General features: G+C 56.5%; 1 protein-coding gene across 4 annotated transcripts in view; it reads right to left on the bottom strand.

Moving 5' to 3' along the window:
* The window catches only part of GTF3C2 (general transcription factor IIIC subunit 2), a 32,331-nt gene extending 18,770 nt beyond the window's left edge, over nucleotides 1-13,561 (bottom strand). For 2 of the 4 annotated variants that reach the window (XM_032775217.2, XM_032775219.2), the window contains exons 1-8: nucleotides 13,165-13,561; nucleotides 7,318-7,618; nucleotides 3,292-3,386; nucleotides 2,723-2,800; nucleotides 2,334-2,432; nucleotides 1,709-1,936; nucleotides 851-962; nucleotides 442-559 (exon numbers count right to left, since the gene is read on the bottom strand). In XM_032775217.2, the coding sequence (XP_032631108.1) occupies nucleotides 442-559; nucleotides 851-962; nucleotides 1,709-1,936; nucleotides 2,334-2,432; nucleotides 2,723-2,800; nucleotides 3,292-3,386; nucleotides 7,318-7,618; nucleotides 13,165-13,475 (1,342 nt within the window). In that variant the 5' untranslated portion in view covers nucleotides 13,476-13,561. The remainder of the gene's footprint in view (nucleotides 1-441; nucleotides 560-850; nucleotides 963-1,708; nucleotides 1,937-2,333; nucleotides 2,433-2,722; nucleotides 2,801-3,291; nucleotides 3,387-7,317; nucleotides 7,619-13,164) is intronic. The other 2 variants (XM_032775218.2, XM_032775220.2) reach the window with 2 other exon arrangements.
* Between the last annotated feature and the right edge of the window lie 2,869 nt (nucleotides 13,562-16,430).

Here is a 16,430-nt window from a genome sequence, read left to right as displayed (position 1 = left end):
GCCAGAACAGCCGGGCCCCACCAGGGATCAGTCTGCCGGCAGGGCGCGGTGCGAGAACCTTGCCAGAACAGCCGGGCCCCACCAGGGATCAGTCTGCCGGCAGGGCGCGGTGCGAGAACCTCGCCAGAACAGCCGGGCCCCACCAGGGATCAGTCTGCCGGCAGGGAACCGTGCAGTGTGGTGCGAGAACCTTGCTGGGCCCCACCAGGGCTGGGAAGCTCCTGTGTCAGGCCACATAGCTAAGTGTGGGCTGACACAGGGAGCCGCATGGCTGCTTTGGGGTGCCCTGAGGCTAACACCAGGCCCAGGATCCATGAGTGGGGCCCTGGGCGTTGCATTTCTCAGGGGTTTCCCAGAGCCCCATGCACTGCCCCGCCAGGGTTTCTGTACTGTCATCCCCAACCCAACCCCCACCCCCCCCAACGGCACGGCTCTTCCTACCTTTTACCTGGGCTCTCTTGTGAGCGATCAGGCCCTCAGGGTGCGGGAGGCTGTACACGAGCACTTTGCCATCAGAAAAGGCTGCTGCCAGGAGGCCCAGCCGGCTCATCTGAGGGGGCTGGAGGGACAGACGCACAGGCTGAAGGGGCCAGGCTCAGGCTCCTGGGGAGACTCATCCAAGGCACTCCACCCCCCACCAGGTCATGCTGGGAGGCTGCAGTGCAATGATTCCATTCTGTGACCACGGGCGGGTACAATCCGTGGACATGGCTCTGCGCTGGGCTGCAGCCTCCCCACAGACTGCTTGGAGGGGGGCAGGATCCATATCTGTGGGACCTACTGCAGGGGCCATCCCCAGAGCCTTTGTGCAGGCAGACCCAGCCTCCTCCCTGCTCTGCCACACCCCTACCTTCCTGCAGGTGGTGGGCGGCTCCCAGGCTCCGCTGGGGCAGAACTTCATGTCCCAGATGCAGCCGTGGTCGGTGGCGATGGCGTAGGCCAGTCTGGCTTTGGTGGCAGAGCTGCAGGCAGAGGCAAGTTGGGGGGGCCTGGCTGGTGGGTGTCAGGTGTCCCTCTCCACCCGCACAGGGGCACAGCTGCAGCACAGCCCCAGGGCACATGGAGCAGACAGGGAGAGCCCAGCACAGCTCTGCCACCCAGGGCCAATCCTCCAGCCATGACCAAGGTGGTGAATCATGCCCTCCCCTGCAGAGCAGCTCCTGGGCACCTGGGCCACAGTTTCCCAGAGTGCTCAGCCTTGGCCTCTGCCCAGAACGGAGCCACTGAGCTCCCGGGGCCTGGAGTGAGTGACGGCCTGTGCCCGGCATGGCCATGTGCCCCAGGAGGGCGAGGCCCCAGGCCCACTTCCCATGGGGGGCGGGGAGAGGGAGCCCTGCTCCACTCCCACGAGCTACGCATTTGCCAACCTCGCAGGCTGTAGGTTCGCCATCCCAACTCTCCCCCCTCCTCCACCTCGCACAGCTCTGGGTTCACCTGCCTGCCCCCACTTCCCATGGGCTCTGGGATCGCCCTCCTATTGTCCCCCCGAGCTCTGCGCTTCCTGCCCCCGCAGGCTGCGGGCTCACCACCCCAACTCCCCTTCCACCAGGGCTCTGCGCTCCTCCCCCAGGGCTCTGTATTTCTCCCCACCCTGCAACAGCCCCCAGGTTCTGCAATCACTCCCCACCCCCAGGGCTCTGCACTCCCCCACACCCTGCACCACCCCCCAGGCTCTGTGCTCCCAGAGCCTCTCCCCCACACGACTCACCCTGCCTCTGGCTGCAGGATGCCCAGAGCCCAGAGCTGCAGCAGTGCAGGGCCTGTGTGGAGCTCGGCCAGGCTGTGCTGCTCGTCCATGCCCTTGTTACAGTAGAGCGCCACATACTGGGGGGTGGCAGAGCCCTCTGGACACGGGCACCACTCCATGGCCCACACCGGGCCACCCACAAAGAAAGACACGTCCAGGCGCTCCTCGTGGGGCTGCAGGGAGTTGAACCTGCCGGGGGGAATGGGAGCCGTGGGTACCAAGCAGGCACGACCAGCTAAGGGCAGAGCAAGGCAGAGGAGCTGCAGGCTGTCCCGACACTGTGCCATAATCAAGCCGCGCTCCGGGTGTGGGAGCCCTGCCTGGACACGGACCCAGGCCCCTGCATCAACGCCCGGGGTACACTGCAAAGGGAAGCTGTAAGGAGGAACAGAGCGCACTGCAGGCTCCGTTGGTCCTGATGCTAGGGGCCTCGATTCCCATCAGCACCGGGCGGTGGCTGTGCGAGACCTCAGGGGCAGAAGCCGCTCTGGGTTGTTGCCAAGGCCCAGCAAGCCATACTGGAGTAGGCACAGCTCTCCAGCTGCCAGACCCAGCTCTGGACAGCGACCCTGGGGCTGGGCCATACCTGTTGATGCGGTACAGGACACCGTCTTCTTCGATGCCCTCCCGTTGGATGGAAAAGAGGGGAGACTTCATCTCCCCCGGCAGGTACTGGGCACATTCGCTGAAGGAGCAAAAGGAGAGCAATGAGCAGCCACTGTCTCCTCTCTCAAGGACTTGACGTGGGAAACAAACCCGGCTTGGAGCTCCGGCCTGGCCCTCGGCACCCCCCTCCCCGGGGGCTCCGGCCTGGCCCTCTTATATTATTGGACACCTGCCAACCACTGAGGTCAATGTAGGGAACTGCCTCTATATTGTGCATTCACCCTTTACCCACTGCTCCATTTCCAGCCCCCAGGCCGGGACCGCCCCATGCCCGGACTTGCCCTGGCCTGTGGAAGACCATTCTCCTACCTCTCCGAGAGAAATGTCCACTTGCGCGTAGAAGGGAGCCAGTCGGGGAATTCCCAGGAAGAGTAGTGCCGCTCTCGCCTGCAGAGCACAAGGCATCAGAACCCCACATGCCCCCTGTCTGGCTGCTCTCCTTGCTGCTATATGCCCAGGCTAGAGGCAGAGGCTGCAGGCTGGGGCAGGAAGACAGTGGGGAATTCGAGCCCAGCCTGGCCCCAGTCCCTCACTCCTGAAACTCACTACTCCAGGGATCCTTCTGCCAAGGACTCCCTGCCCCTTCTCGAGTCACCTGTATGCAAAGGATCCTGCAGGCCTCTACGCACACGGCAGCCCTGAGAGAGACTGATGCACCCAGCCCTGCCGCCCCAACTGCAGGGCAAGGGAGCCTTACCCATGCCACCCCAGGCAGGCAGGTCCTGCCACCCAAAAGGCCCCTGGGAGAGAGAGCCTGCAGCCCCTCCAGCACGCCAGCCCAGCCAGCTGTACATGTCACCCAGCCTGTCGCAGTCCCAGGGCCAGGCGCTCACCTCTCAGCACCCGCCCTAGACTTGCACAAGTGTGGCCATACTCACAGGCTGCGGGTGATGCTGGGACACTTCCACACAGGGGCCATGATGGAGTTGTGGAAGCCATTGGGAGCAAGCCCTCGGCACTGGGGCTTGGACTTCTGAGCATAGGAGAAAGCAGGGTTAGAGCCAGGCGCTAGGTATCCAGCCACACCAAAGAGATATCCCAGACCAGGCCAGACACCCATGCCATTAGCCCCAGCTAGTTTGCCCTCTGCCAACCCACCCACGACCCAGATGCAGCCCCGAAACACACCCTCCACCCATCCCCAGAACCCCTGAACGGTAGGGGGATGCAGCCATCCCATGGAGCCCTTACCCTCCCTCCCTCCCTCTCCAGGGCCGTGTCCGCCATGAGCCCCTGCTCAACCTGCTGGCTTGGTCGGAGCACAAAGACTACGGCAAGCTGGAGAAGTGCAGCCCGTCCTGGCCAGTTGCAGGGACCAGCAGGTGCGTGCCCACACCCCAGCCTCAGCCCTGGCCAGCATCAGCCCCAGAACTGCCAACCCAGTAGACAGGAAGAACTGTCCCAGTGCAAACCAGCAAGTCTGGTAGCAAGGATCTGTAGTTAACCTATTGGCTCCAGACCAGGCAGAACCTCTGAACCCCTGAACAGGAGGGCTTGCAGCCTCAGCAGTCTCTCAGTAGCTGCAGAGCCCCAGGTAGAGTGACCAGACAACAAGTGTGGAAAATCGAGACAGTGGGTCAGAGGTAATAGGAGCCTATATAAGAAAAAGGCCCAAATATTAAGACCGTCCCTATAAAATCGGGACATCTGGTCACCCTGGCCCCAGGGCTAAGCAGCAGCCTCTGATCCTGACCCAGCCACCCCAGAGCAGGTCTAATCCCAGAGGGCAGGTCGCTGAAGAGGCCGAGAAGACAGCATGTAGCTTACACCTTTCTTTCCATGGATGTAAGCAAAGTACTCTGGAAAAAACCAGACTCGCATCTGCTTGCTGGGAAGGGGCGTGGGGGAAATATCAGAAGGCTCAGGTGAGGGGGTGAAGATTTGGGAGGGTTGGTCTAGGACATGGGAAAGGCGTGCGGGACAATAGGGGCAGGGCACCTGTTAGTCCCCATTCTCCCACCTCCCATGGGCACATCAGGATCCAAGGGTCCTGTGCCCTTCTACAGGGTCCTCCCAGCCCCCGCCCCCTCACATGAGCCAGGATCTGGGGGGCCTGAAGCCCTCTCCCTAATCTCCTGAGTGTGCTGCGATCTGTGGGGGGAGCGGCTTCTCCCCCCATATGAGCAGGGGAACATGGTTACTCTGAGGATGTCCCTGCCTCCCCCTTGCGATCTTGTGGCTTTGGTTTCCTGGAGGAAAGCAGAGCCCCACTCCAGCCAGGATCTCAGCCTCTCCCCCTGCCCCATATGAGCCAGCATGTTGGAGGTACTGGTCCCCGGGGTGGGGAGCTCCCAAGAGGCATGGCGGGCACACGAGCCTAGAGCACACCGCTGAGACCAGGGTGAGAGCTGAGACTGGGTGTACTTGCTGCACATCCCAGGCTTCTAAAGCAGGAAGTGTGGGGATGGGAACAGCCACTGGGATGAATGTGATGGCCAGTCAGGATCAGGTCATCTAGGGAACACCAGCTTCTGCACCATGTGATTGGTAGGGTGTTGAGGTCTGGCAGCTCTGATCTTGGGGCTGTGTCCTGGAGTTGGTTCCAAAGAACTTCCAGCAATGGTGCAGTGCACAGCAGAGCTATAGGTTTAGGCTTTTTCTGTCTCCCTTCAGCTGAGCCCATCACACTGGGCCAAATGGGACACTTCACACTGCTCAGAACCTCCTACGCTTTCAGGATTCCTCAGTGCTAACTGATTACTGCCTTCTGTACACCACTGGCTTCTCATGTGCTAATGACTTAAAGGGATGGGAAGGGGACGAGGGGGAGCTGGGAAGTGTGTGTGGGGGGGTGCTACTTGGGGGACAGAGAGGGACACACCAGTCTTCTCTGACATGCTTAATTCCTGTAACCACCATGTAATAAAACTGTCACATAGCCCATGGCTGGGCTTTCTCCTCCCAGCCTGGCTGGCAATTACACATTACAAGCATTTCAAAGCACGACCATTACGCCTGGTCCACTGTAACTAAGTGCAAAGGGGGCGGGGGGGAGATGGGAATTATGAGTCACGAAGCAACCGTGTGGGCCAGTGATGAGAACAGTGGACTGCGACTCAAAGCTTGGGCTCTATTCCCAGCTCCGCCACTGACCTGATGAGCGACAGCCAATTCTCCATGCCTCAGTTTCCCCATCTATACAATGGGGATAATGATTTTTCCCTCTTTGAAACATAATGATGAAAAGCACCATGAAAGACGTAGGTTATCCCCTTCATTACCTGGCCACAGCAGCGTCTGGACTGCACACTTATGTAATGACCACTACCTAAATGACCACTAACTCCTACCCACATCACTTCTCCTGATAAAAAAAAAAACTAGGAAATTCACTGACCAAAGCCTTCATGCATGCAGAGCTGCAGCTTGCAGTGCTATATCCTGCCCTTCTAGAACATTGAGTTCAGCAAAACTCAAACTTGTGAAAACCAGGAAAAAGAGGGTTATGGGACATGGCCTCTCAACAGGACACGTCCCTCTGAGTGCTGCCCCAATAGGTTCATATCACACATACTCACATTCCCCCTTCGCACTGTGCTGCATAGGAACAACCCACACTTACCTACTGTCACACACTTGGCCTACTCCACAGAAACATCTTCTACATTTTATAATCCTTTATCCTCTTTTATGGGTTGTGCTGAAAGGAGAACAGTTAGGCTACAGGGAGAATACTAGGGGAGTTCCTCAAGGATCAGTCTTGGAACTGATCTTTCTAATCTTTTCATTAATGACTTTTGTACAAAACCAGGAGTGTGCTAATGAACTGTGTTGATGAGACAAAGTTGGGAGGCATTGCCAATGCAGTGGAGGATCAGAATATTACATAAAAAGAACTGGATGAGCTTGACAACTGGAGTGACAGAACTGGAATGAAATTCAATAGTACCAAGTGCAAGGGGGGGATAAACAACAAGAGTTTATGATATAAAATGGGGACTCGGCAAAGACCTGGGTGCATGGGTGGATCACAGGATGACCGTGAGCCATCAATTCGACGTGGCTGTACAGCCCTAGGACTTCAGAGGGGAGGTACCACTAGCAGAGATAAGAAAATAATAATGCTCTTGTGCACAGCATTTGTAAAGACCCCATCTGGAACACCATGCATAGCTGTTTACCTGTGTGCAAGACAGGAACTCAGACGGGAGCAGGCACAAAGAAGAGCTGCTAGGCTGATGAGCGGAACGCAGGGCCTGCCTTATGGGAGCAGGCTGGCAGTGCTTTGACTACCCTAGCAAAACATAGGCTGGGGAGTGGGCTGGGGGGGCATCTGACTGCTCCCAAGGAATACAACATGGGGAATGTCCAAGACAGGGGAGAGGCGCTGAAGCTAAAGGCCAATCCTGGCACAAGACCAAACAGGGATAAGCTGACCATGAACACGCTGAGGCTGGAGAGGAGAAAGTTTTGGACCATCGGAGGGAGGGTCGGGAACAGATTCCCAACAGAAGCTGTGGGAGCAAATCACCTCTCTGGCTTTAAGATGGAGCTTGACAAACTCACAAAGGGGCTGCCTGCGACCTCGGGGGACCAGGGGCTCCCTGCTAGTCCTAGGCCCTATGTTCAAATAGGGAGTTTGCGTCCCTTTAAACAGGCAGCTCTGCCTCCATGCCATGTCCCAGAGCCCCCTCCCCCTGCATGCAGGAGGGACTGTTTCCCTCCCCCAAAGCCATGCGCTATACACCCAGGGGGAGGGCGTCCACTTCAGGGCTCAGAGCTCAGAAGCTGACTGACTCCCTTCCCGCTCTGCCCCATACACACGGCGGTGGGGGGGGGGGGGTGCACATGCGTGTTGGGTTTGCGCATGTGTGCACATCAAGGCTCAGTGGCCAGCCCACTCCTCCCCAACATTAACCCAGGGCTGGTGTGACAATGGGGCAAGGTGAAGAGGATGCTGTTACCCCTGCTGATGGCATCCTCGGGGTGTGGCCTCGGACAGCCTCTGGCTCTGACTCAGAGACCTCACTGAGCAGGACGTCACTCTCCTCCTCCTCCGCCGCCTGCAGCAGCACCTCCTCTGAGGGCACAAAGTCCACATCCCGAGAGAGGTCATCCTCATCAGTCTCCTCCTCTTTTCTCCTCCTGCTCCGGCGCTTCTTCCTTGAACTGTTGGACTCTGATTCCTGGGGGCCCTCGTTGGAAGCCAGAGGCTGGTACACTGATGTCAGCTCCTCGGCCAGCTCCTGCAAGTAAAGCAAGGCCCTGGGGGCACCAAAGGCATCACTGGTAAGAGAGCTGAGCTGCCCTGCCCCCTCTAGCCCTCTTCCTGGGCTACAGTCATCAGGCCTGGTGCTCTGGGAAGGAGCATTTCTGCCACTGGTGCCCCGAGGGACCAGGCTGCACCGGGATTGGAGACTTACCAGCAACTTCACACACCCCAACCAAGCTCTGGATGCAAGAGACATGGCTTGCCCCTCTGCGGGAAAGCATACACTGGATCTGAAAGCCAATCTTCCCTCACAGGTGCTCCAACAGAGCCCAGCAATGCTGCTCTGAATCAGCCAGGGCCACTAGAGACTAGAAGCACCGCTGCCCGCCTTGGCTGTTTCCCTGAACAGCAATCACAGCCAGGGAGAGAGAGAGCCAGACTCGGGCTCCTTCAGATCAGCTCGACAGGCAAAGGGAAAAAGGACCCTGACCAGGCTACTGGGTGATTCGAGGCATTAATTCTGTGCAAACAATTAAACAGGGAGACCATGCTAGATACCTGAGAAAGCAGAGGGGTCAAGAAATGCCAGAGATAAAGATGCATGCTTAACCTTAACTCTGCCCCTTGGGCCTGGCCAGCACAACAACAGACTCCAGCTCCAAAGCTACAGGCTAGTGCTTGTGTCACACAATCAAGGATCAGCATATCCACCCCTGCCATTAGGGCACCGCGATATTCAAAACTTGCTTCACTGCTCACATTCAGCATCACAATGACCCAATAGCTGGTTGCCAACAAACCCTCTATCTGCCCCAATGGATGCCATCAACGCGACTGATCTCTGATGCTTCTGCCCTACACCCTTTGCCCAGGATCCCTGGGACTGAGGCAAACTCTCCCCTCACAGGTGCCTGGCTTGGACGATGGAGCAGGGATTGCTCTTTTCTTGGACAATTGGTCGGTCTCTGCCCTGTGGAACACTAGCAAGGGGCAGAGAACCCGCCCACCACGGACTCTAGAGAGGCCACCAAGAGGGATGACATAGCAGACAGCCAGGTTGGCTGGAGTTAAGGTTAAGACCAGCTTTCTGTTTAAAGCTGGACTCTTGGAATCTGCAGTTATTCACATTGCCCTAAATTGCAGTGTGCCTCATAGGGGTATGGGCTAGCTTTAGTGACCCAAACGTGGGTTGACAAAGATTCCTGAGATACAGCTCCCTGAAGGCGGGGGTGGGGAGAGCAGCTTTTTTTTAGGTCAACGTATTCTACCTACCTTTTTTTGGCCCAGTTCTGGGGGATCAAACTAGGGCTCTGATCCTGGCACAAGAGTCTCAGTTTCTTGAGAATTAATCCCAACTAGTCTGTGGCACCCACTGCCCCTCTGTGGGAGCCAAATTCAGAATGGTTTCATCACAGGGTTTACTTCGCATTTTAGGCATGTGCCAACTGCTCATGAGCCAAACAGATTCCAGTGAACAGCACAAAGAAGACAAAAGGATCTGTAGCGTGGAAAATCTCAGTACACCGGCTTAGCTCAAAGGGCTAAACAGAGGCTTTAATTCTGCCTCAACCAGGCAGAGTCAGTTGAGATCCCATGGAGGACAGAAATCAGGAAAAGGTTTGAAGGCATGTTGCTGAAATCAGTGTCTGGCAGTGTGGTTTTGTTTTTAAATCAGACATGCAAATGCTTGCTGGGAGGTGAGGGGAGATAAACAGGGATGGGTGGTAGGTGAGTTTGGAGCCTTGGGACACTTGCAAGATGGAAATGGGGGCAAATGGCAGAGTATGAGGCAGGATCTTGGGGGGCCCTGCCCTTCTATAGAAGTCTGATCCCCTCCCTCATTATGGGCCAAGATCTGGAGGAGGCCTGACACCCTAGGGGTGTCTGGGCCCTCTCCTCCCCATCTCTCATGGGATTGGGGGAGCTATCAAAGACCTTCTCCCTGCCCCATGTGGGGAAACCCTGGCCTCTGGGTGTGGCACTGAGAACAGGCATGCTAGGAGCATGTACCAAGAACATGTACACTGCTGAGACCGGGCATACCTGGGGCACATCATAGGCTGCTGAAGGAGGGAGAGTGGGGATGCGAACTGAGATAAATGGAGCAGTGCACACTTCCCAAAACTGTTGTTTCAGGCTGTATTCATCTTCATGATGCTCTCATTCAAGCTGAGACCATCACATGGATGGGCCATATCACACCCCATAGACCGTCCTAAGCTTTCCAGGTTCTCCTGTGCTGGAAATCTGGATATACCAGAACCATGGTTATTTTTTTCAAAGTTTTTTTTGTGCACAACTAGCTTCTAACTCATGGGGAAGGGAAGGGAGGAGGGTTAGCTGGCAATGCCGGCCGGAAGGTAGGACCACATATTTGGAGAGTGCTTGTTGTACATTACAGGGGACGGAGACACAGGCACCAGCCTTCTTTCACAGGTTTAAAGTTCCCATAACCATCATGTATAAAAGTCTCACACTCTTGGTAGCTAGACCAGCCGTGTTTGAAATCTCTTGTAGCCCTGGTTGGAACTGAACACTGCAAATATTCCAATCATGGCCATTATTCCCAGTCCATGATAACAAAGGGCAGGGGGTGGGCCACTTAGGGAATGTCTATACTGCAACGTAAGACTGTGTTTGAGCCTGGGCTCTAGCCTAGTCTCACCTTGTGTCTACACTGCAATTGCTTGAGCCAGGTCCCAGGATTCAGCCAGCAGTATCTCACAATTCCATGGGATAACCTCCTTAGTCCTCTCTATCCCAACACTCTGCAATCCACTCTATAGAAAATGAAAGCCCCCCACCCTCTGTGAACAGCAGCAACTCAGGTCAGCATCAACCCATTCTTTGCTGATCACCAATCTGCAAGTGCGCTGTCAGAGAGCCTCCCGGGTCTGCAGTGGAGAGCGAACAGATCAAACCTTTTGCAAAATGAGCAGCTTCAACCTTCCTGTAATGTGCAGGATGGGCAATAAAGTTTTCCCTGCAGTGCACCACGGTCCTAGTACTAGAGTGGACACATTTCAGGGTGCTAGGGACTCTGGGATAGTTACTTTGACTAGGGTCTGCATACTGCAGTGTGGACACTAGAGCCCTAGGATCAAGCACAGATTAGAAAAGCCTTAATGAAGGGTAAAAATACAGTGTAGACGCTCAGACCCAAGGTTCCCTAGTTTGAGTCAGCTGACTGGAGTCCCACTAACTCTGGGCTTACATTGCAGTGTAGACATACCCTCTGGCATCACATCCCTAGCCCACATGGTTGCTGATGGGGACTCAGGAGACTTGGGCTCTATTCCCAGCTCTGCCACTGGCCTGCTGGGCAAAAACTGAGATGTACTGATGCAAAATGCTATGTCGGGCTAGGTGTTATCATTGTCTGAGCTGCACTCCTACATCTGCCTAAGTGACCTGAACTACCAACACTACATGAGAAGAAACTAGGAAGTTCACTGACTAAAACATCATCAATGCAACAGCGCAGTGGTCTGGTGGTTATCTTGTACCTTTCTAGAATGTTGAGTCCATCAAAACTCCAGCTTCTGAAAGCCAGGAAATACTGAGTTAGGATACACGCTCATGCAGCCTTAGCTCTGCCCTCTGAGCAACACCCCAACAGACTCACTGAATGCTTACGCGCGCTCTCCCTTTGCATGGTACTGAACAGGAGCTCATTCAAACACAGCTTGCTCCATAGAAAGACCACCACCCTGCTACATTTCACAGCGCCTTCACCCCTACGCACTCTGCTTCCACTCACTCTTCATTAAACCCACAGCCACTCACCTCCCACAAACTGCTGGCAATCCCCATTGCCAGAAGACCCATGCCCTGCTCCTGACAAAGCATACACGATGCAATACTGACATGAGGGCTGCTGAATCTCCTAAGGCACACAAGTACCTCTTTCCTTTGATCACACAACACAGTGGTCAGGGAGAGGGGCTCACAAACAGCTTAGAGGGCCACAGCCCCCTAGATCGCCTCATATTACACTCTCAGCTGTGCCAAGCTGTTCCAACTAATGTATCCATCATTCAATACAGCTATAACTAAGGCAAGACCTTCCTGTGGCTAGTGCCAGCTCCAGAGTTGGGGGGTAGAGTTAAGGTTACACAAGCATGCACTGTAATTCTGTTTCCTGGGTTTGAGTTTTACCAAACTCGATGATGTGGAAGGGCATCAGATGTCGCCGGGCAACCTTATCTCTGGGCTAACGACTGTTTTGTCAGTGAATTTTCAGATGAGAGTTGCTGAACTGGCAGGTGTTCAGCCCCTTGAGCTCTCCCACCCCAGGCCTGAACTGTCAGCATCCCACGGCCATTTCCTGTTCAGCCACCAGCACTGCCCTCCCAGGGGCCCCTCTGAGGACAGGGCAGTGAAGTCAGCTCCACACTTAGCCAATACCATCCCATGTCCAGTATGACTGTCCTCTGCAGGGAACATGCGTGTGTGTTTGGGGGGTGAAGGCAAGCAGCAGCCCTACAAATCCCATCAGATAGCCTATTGCATTGAAAACCAGGCCCCACAGAGCACAGTCAATCTGGCCCCTGGCTTCCCTAGCTTGGTGTGCTTCACCGAGCAGCCCGAACCACCTATACAGCAGTTTTATGACTGTTCTTGTGACTTTCCCAGGCGCCTTCTGTGACAAAGTGGGACTGGTTTTAATGTTCCCTCTGAATACTGTGTGGGGGCCTCAGCTCTGGCCGACCCTTTGTCGCCTGGCAACTAATGGCCAGGCCCTTCTCCCCTAGGGGATGCTAAAGGTGTTGGAAACAGAGAGATCAGGTGATCTCCTGGCCCAGGAAAGAGACAAAGTCCGGAGAGGAGGGGCTGGAGGGGGTTTGGTAGTTTTTGGAAGCTGGCTGGAAAATGGAGGGGAGCCCTGAGGAGGCTCAGGCCTCTCAGCGGGGCTGGGACCTCCCTGGGGCCCCAGATGGACCTAACTAAGGGAGGTCTTGTTGTCTGTACTGGCAAGGCCTGTTTTGGACTGTGTTCCTGTCATCTCAATAAACCTCTGTCTTACTGGCTGGCTGAGAGTCATGTCTGATTGCAAGGTCGGGGTGCAGGACCCTCTGGCTTCCCCAGGACCCTGACTGGGTGGACTCGCTGTGGGAAGCGCACGGAGGGGCACATGCTGAATGCTACGTGTGAGCTTCCTGCCCTGCAGACAGTCTGCTCCAAGGGAGAGGAGGCTCCCCAAAGTCCTGCCTGGCTTAGTGGGGACCAGTTCCAGAGCATCGCCCGGGGACTCCGTGACACCTTCCCAAGAGAGCAGACAGAGGAGTTCCAGGAACAGAACCTGTCCCAAGAGCACCATGTCCAGCTGCACAGCCTCCCCTCCTCCTATTGAGTCTTCATAGCACCGCAGGACCTAGAAGGCCAGCCACGGACCAGGGCCCAACAGCGCTAGGAACTGTATAAACCCAGGACAAAGAAATGACGCCTGCTCTGCCCCCAGCAGCACTCTTACACTGGCACTAGCATCCTGCCCCTAGTGTACGTCTATTCCCCATCCCCCCACACCCACTCTTACACTGGCACTAGCACCCTGCCCCTAGTGCACGTCTATTCCCCATCCCCCCACACCCACTCTTACACTTTAGCCGCTCGCCTCTTGGGGCGCCCACTGGGCGTGGCCTCCAAGCCGTCAGGTGCCTCGTTGCTCCCCAGTATCTTCTGCACACAGATAGGCTCCGGCGCTTGGCAGTCCAGACCCTGTGACAGCTTCAGCAGGAGCAGCTCTGCTTTGGACTTACGGCCTCGTTTCTTTGGCACTTTCACGGGCGAGGCGGGCCCATTCTCTGAGGTCCCCGCCCCATGCCCCTCAGCTTCCGCCCGGGCTGGACGCTTGCAGGCAGGCGGTTTCCTTTTAGATTTTCGGCTTCGGACAGGCTTCCTCCTGGGCATGGCAGCTGCCAAACCCCCTTCAGGGTGGACTGAGACCTCCAAGCCCACCAGCGCTGGAAGCTCACCTGGCCAAAGAAAGGAAGCCAGATGTCAGTGATGTGCAACTCAGCTCACCATTCACCTCTCCCACCCAAAGCTGTCTTGCTGCCCACAAGTGTGGGGGTGACATGGCACCCTTTGCAGACACCAAAGCCTTTGCTTTGGAGCAGTCAGGCACTAACCCTCTCGGTTAAGCCCAGGTTCCAGCAGCTATCAGGGCAAGCTCAACCACTCTGCCCCTTCCTGGGGCACTCCTCAGCAACAGGGACCCCTCTGGGGAGAGGGGCTCTCTCCAAGGCCAGGGGCCTGGTGTCAGATAACGAACTGACTTGGATCATTTCCTGTTTGACAGGGCCTTGCAGGATGAAGGAGCCCTGGGTTATCTGAAAGAGAAGAAAGTCCCTGCGGCAAATGGTTGGGCTGGAGGGCACCAGCAGAGCACACGAGGTGAGTGATGGGTGAGGTCAACAGGACTGCAGAACACAGAGCGATAGAATAAGAGCTAAGACTAGAAACTAAATCACTCCATCCACAGCCACAGCACCTCCTGCCCACACCCTCCCTCTCCCATGCCAATGCTTTTCACTTCCGTGGCCCTTCTGCAGCTGCCAATCATAAGGTACTCAACTAGTGGGGAACCAGGAGCAGCTGCATGGGCAGGCAGAGCCAAGTCCACCTATCAGGTGCTGTGATCTAGTGCTCTGCGATCCCAGAGAGCTGGGTTCTGTTCCTGACTCTAGCACAAGCTTTCCATGGGACAAGGCTCACTCACCACCCTACGAAGAAGAGTCTCATTTTAACAGGGACGATTGCGGAGAAATAGCTCAGTGGTTTGAGCATTGGCCTGCTAAACCCAGGGTTGTGAGTTCAATCCTTGAGAGGGCCACTTAGGGATCTGGGGCAAAAATCAGTACTTGGTCCTGCTAGTGAAGGCAGGGGGCTGGACTCGATGACCTCTCAGGGTCCCTTCCAGTTCTAGGAGATAAAAGAAAATAACGGAGATATCCTTTTTTCTAGAGGATTATTGAGGGAGCAGCTCTCAGGTAAGGAGGAATGGAAGACCAAGAGAGTCTCCATTTTCCCTCAACATGGCCTAATTCAGGAAACTCCATGAGCTGAGTTGGTGGCTCAGTGCAGCTTGCCAGCACTTAGAAAGCTCCCAAACTGTGCACGCAGAGGGCGATTTCCACTGATCAGTCCCAGAGTTCTCCTGACTTCAGCAGCAGGCAGATTCTCACACGGGAAAGTTGCCCACATGGCCTCCAAATTTGAACAGGCTTTGATTCAAATTCTCAAAAAGGTCCTGAGCCAAGACCCGGGCTCTCGCAGGCCTAAAGATGGACATTTCAGAGAGTTATGCTATGGCAACCCAAAACTGGGGGCTTGCAACAGAAAGGCTCAGGTAAGCTAAATGAGAGCTGGAGCTCTGGCTACAACAGAAATCACCATTGAAATGCAGCCACCAGCAGGGGACCCTGGCAGCTGTTTAACCACGACAGGAATTGAACAAGGATCCTGTACACGACAAAGAGCACAGGGGACTGAGCGAGAGGAAAGGTATACTTGGGATTGAAGCACAGGACTTGGACCTACGAAGCCTGGGATTTATTCTCTCCACTGCTACATCATCTGGCAAGTCCCTTCCCCCCTGTCTCCTAGTGATCAAATGGGGGTCACACCCCGGTGTAAGGCAGGTGTTACAGAGTGCTCTGATACCCTTCAGACAAGAGACAGCGAGGGGTGGGGGGGCTCTATAGGATCTTGTCAGCAGCTCACAATTCATTAGCGTGCTTCCCTCCTGGGGTCTCACACGTGCCAAGCTTTGGATCCTGCAGCATTGAGAATCCACTATTGCAGGCTCCAAGTTCTCTCCACAATTCCCCGTTGAGCTCAGCCCACCTCAGAGCAGACCCCTTAACACTCCACCCAGAGGCAGAGCTGTGTCGGGCCCCACTGCGGGGGCAGGGTGACAGGGGGGTGGGGGGCAGAGCTGTGTCAGGCTCCAGTACTGGGATGGGTTGATTGGGTGGGGGCCAGCAGAGCTGTGTCAGGGTGACAACAGAGAGGTGGGGGGGGCGGGACCTGCGCTGTGTCAGCGGGGCCGACAGAATTGGCACAGGGTGACTGGGGGGAGGGGGGAAAGCAGAGCTGGGACAAGGTGACTCCAGGGGAGGGCCCCAGCAGAGCTGTCTCGGCCCCAGTGCTGGGACGGGGTGACTGTAGGGGCAGCAGGGGTGTCGGGGTGATGGGGGGCCAGGAGGACTGTGTCAGGGTGATTCGGGGGGCAGCAGCAGAGCTGTGTCACGCCCCAGCGCTGGGATGGGGTGACAGGGGAGGTCAGCAGAGCTGTCTCATAGACTAGAATCATAGAATATCAAGGTTGGAAGGGACCTCAGGACCTCACCTAGTCCAACTCCCTACTCAAAGCAGGACCAATCCCCAGACAGGGGGGCTGGCAGAGCTTTGTTGGGGTGACTTGGGAGGAGCAACCAGAGCTGTATCAGGGCCAGCGCTAGGCGGGTGATGGGGTCGCTGTGTGCGGGGGGCCCAGGCTGCTGGCACAGGGTGACATGCTGGGGTTCCCTGCGCAAAGCCAGACTGGCGGGCTGGGACAGGGTAACGGGGGGGGGAGCGGCAACAGAGCTGTGTCAGGCCCCAACACTGGGACAGGGCGACAGGGGTGCTGTGTGCAGGGGCCCAGGCTGCCGGTGCGGCTGACTCGTGGGGCTCCCCGCGCAGAGCTAGGCTGGTGGGCTGGAACGGGTGGACTCGGGGTGGGGGGGGAGGAGGCGCGGCAGAGCTGTTTCAGGCCCCAGCACTGGGACGGGGTGATGGGGACGCTCCGTGCGGGGGCGGGGCAGGCTACCGGTGCGGGGCGACAGGGGGGACCAAGCTGGCGGGGGAGGCCCAAGCTGG

Source organism: Chelonoidis abingdonii, chromosome 3, assembly GCF_003597395.2.
Source record: "Chelonoidis abingdonii isolate Lonesome George chromosome 3, CheloAbing_2.0, whole genome shotgun sequence".
NCBI classification, from domain to species: domain Eukaryota; kingdom Metazoa; phylum Chordata; order Testudines; family Testudinidae; genus Chelonoidis; species Chelonoidis abingdonii.
The sequence above is the reverse complement of the archived record's forward strand: the minus strand, read 5'-3'. Positions and strand labels throughout refer to the sequence as shown.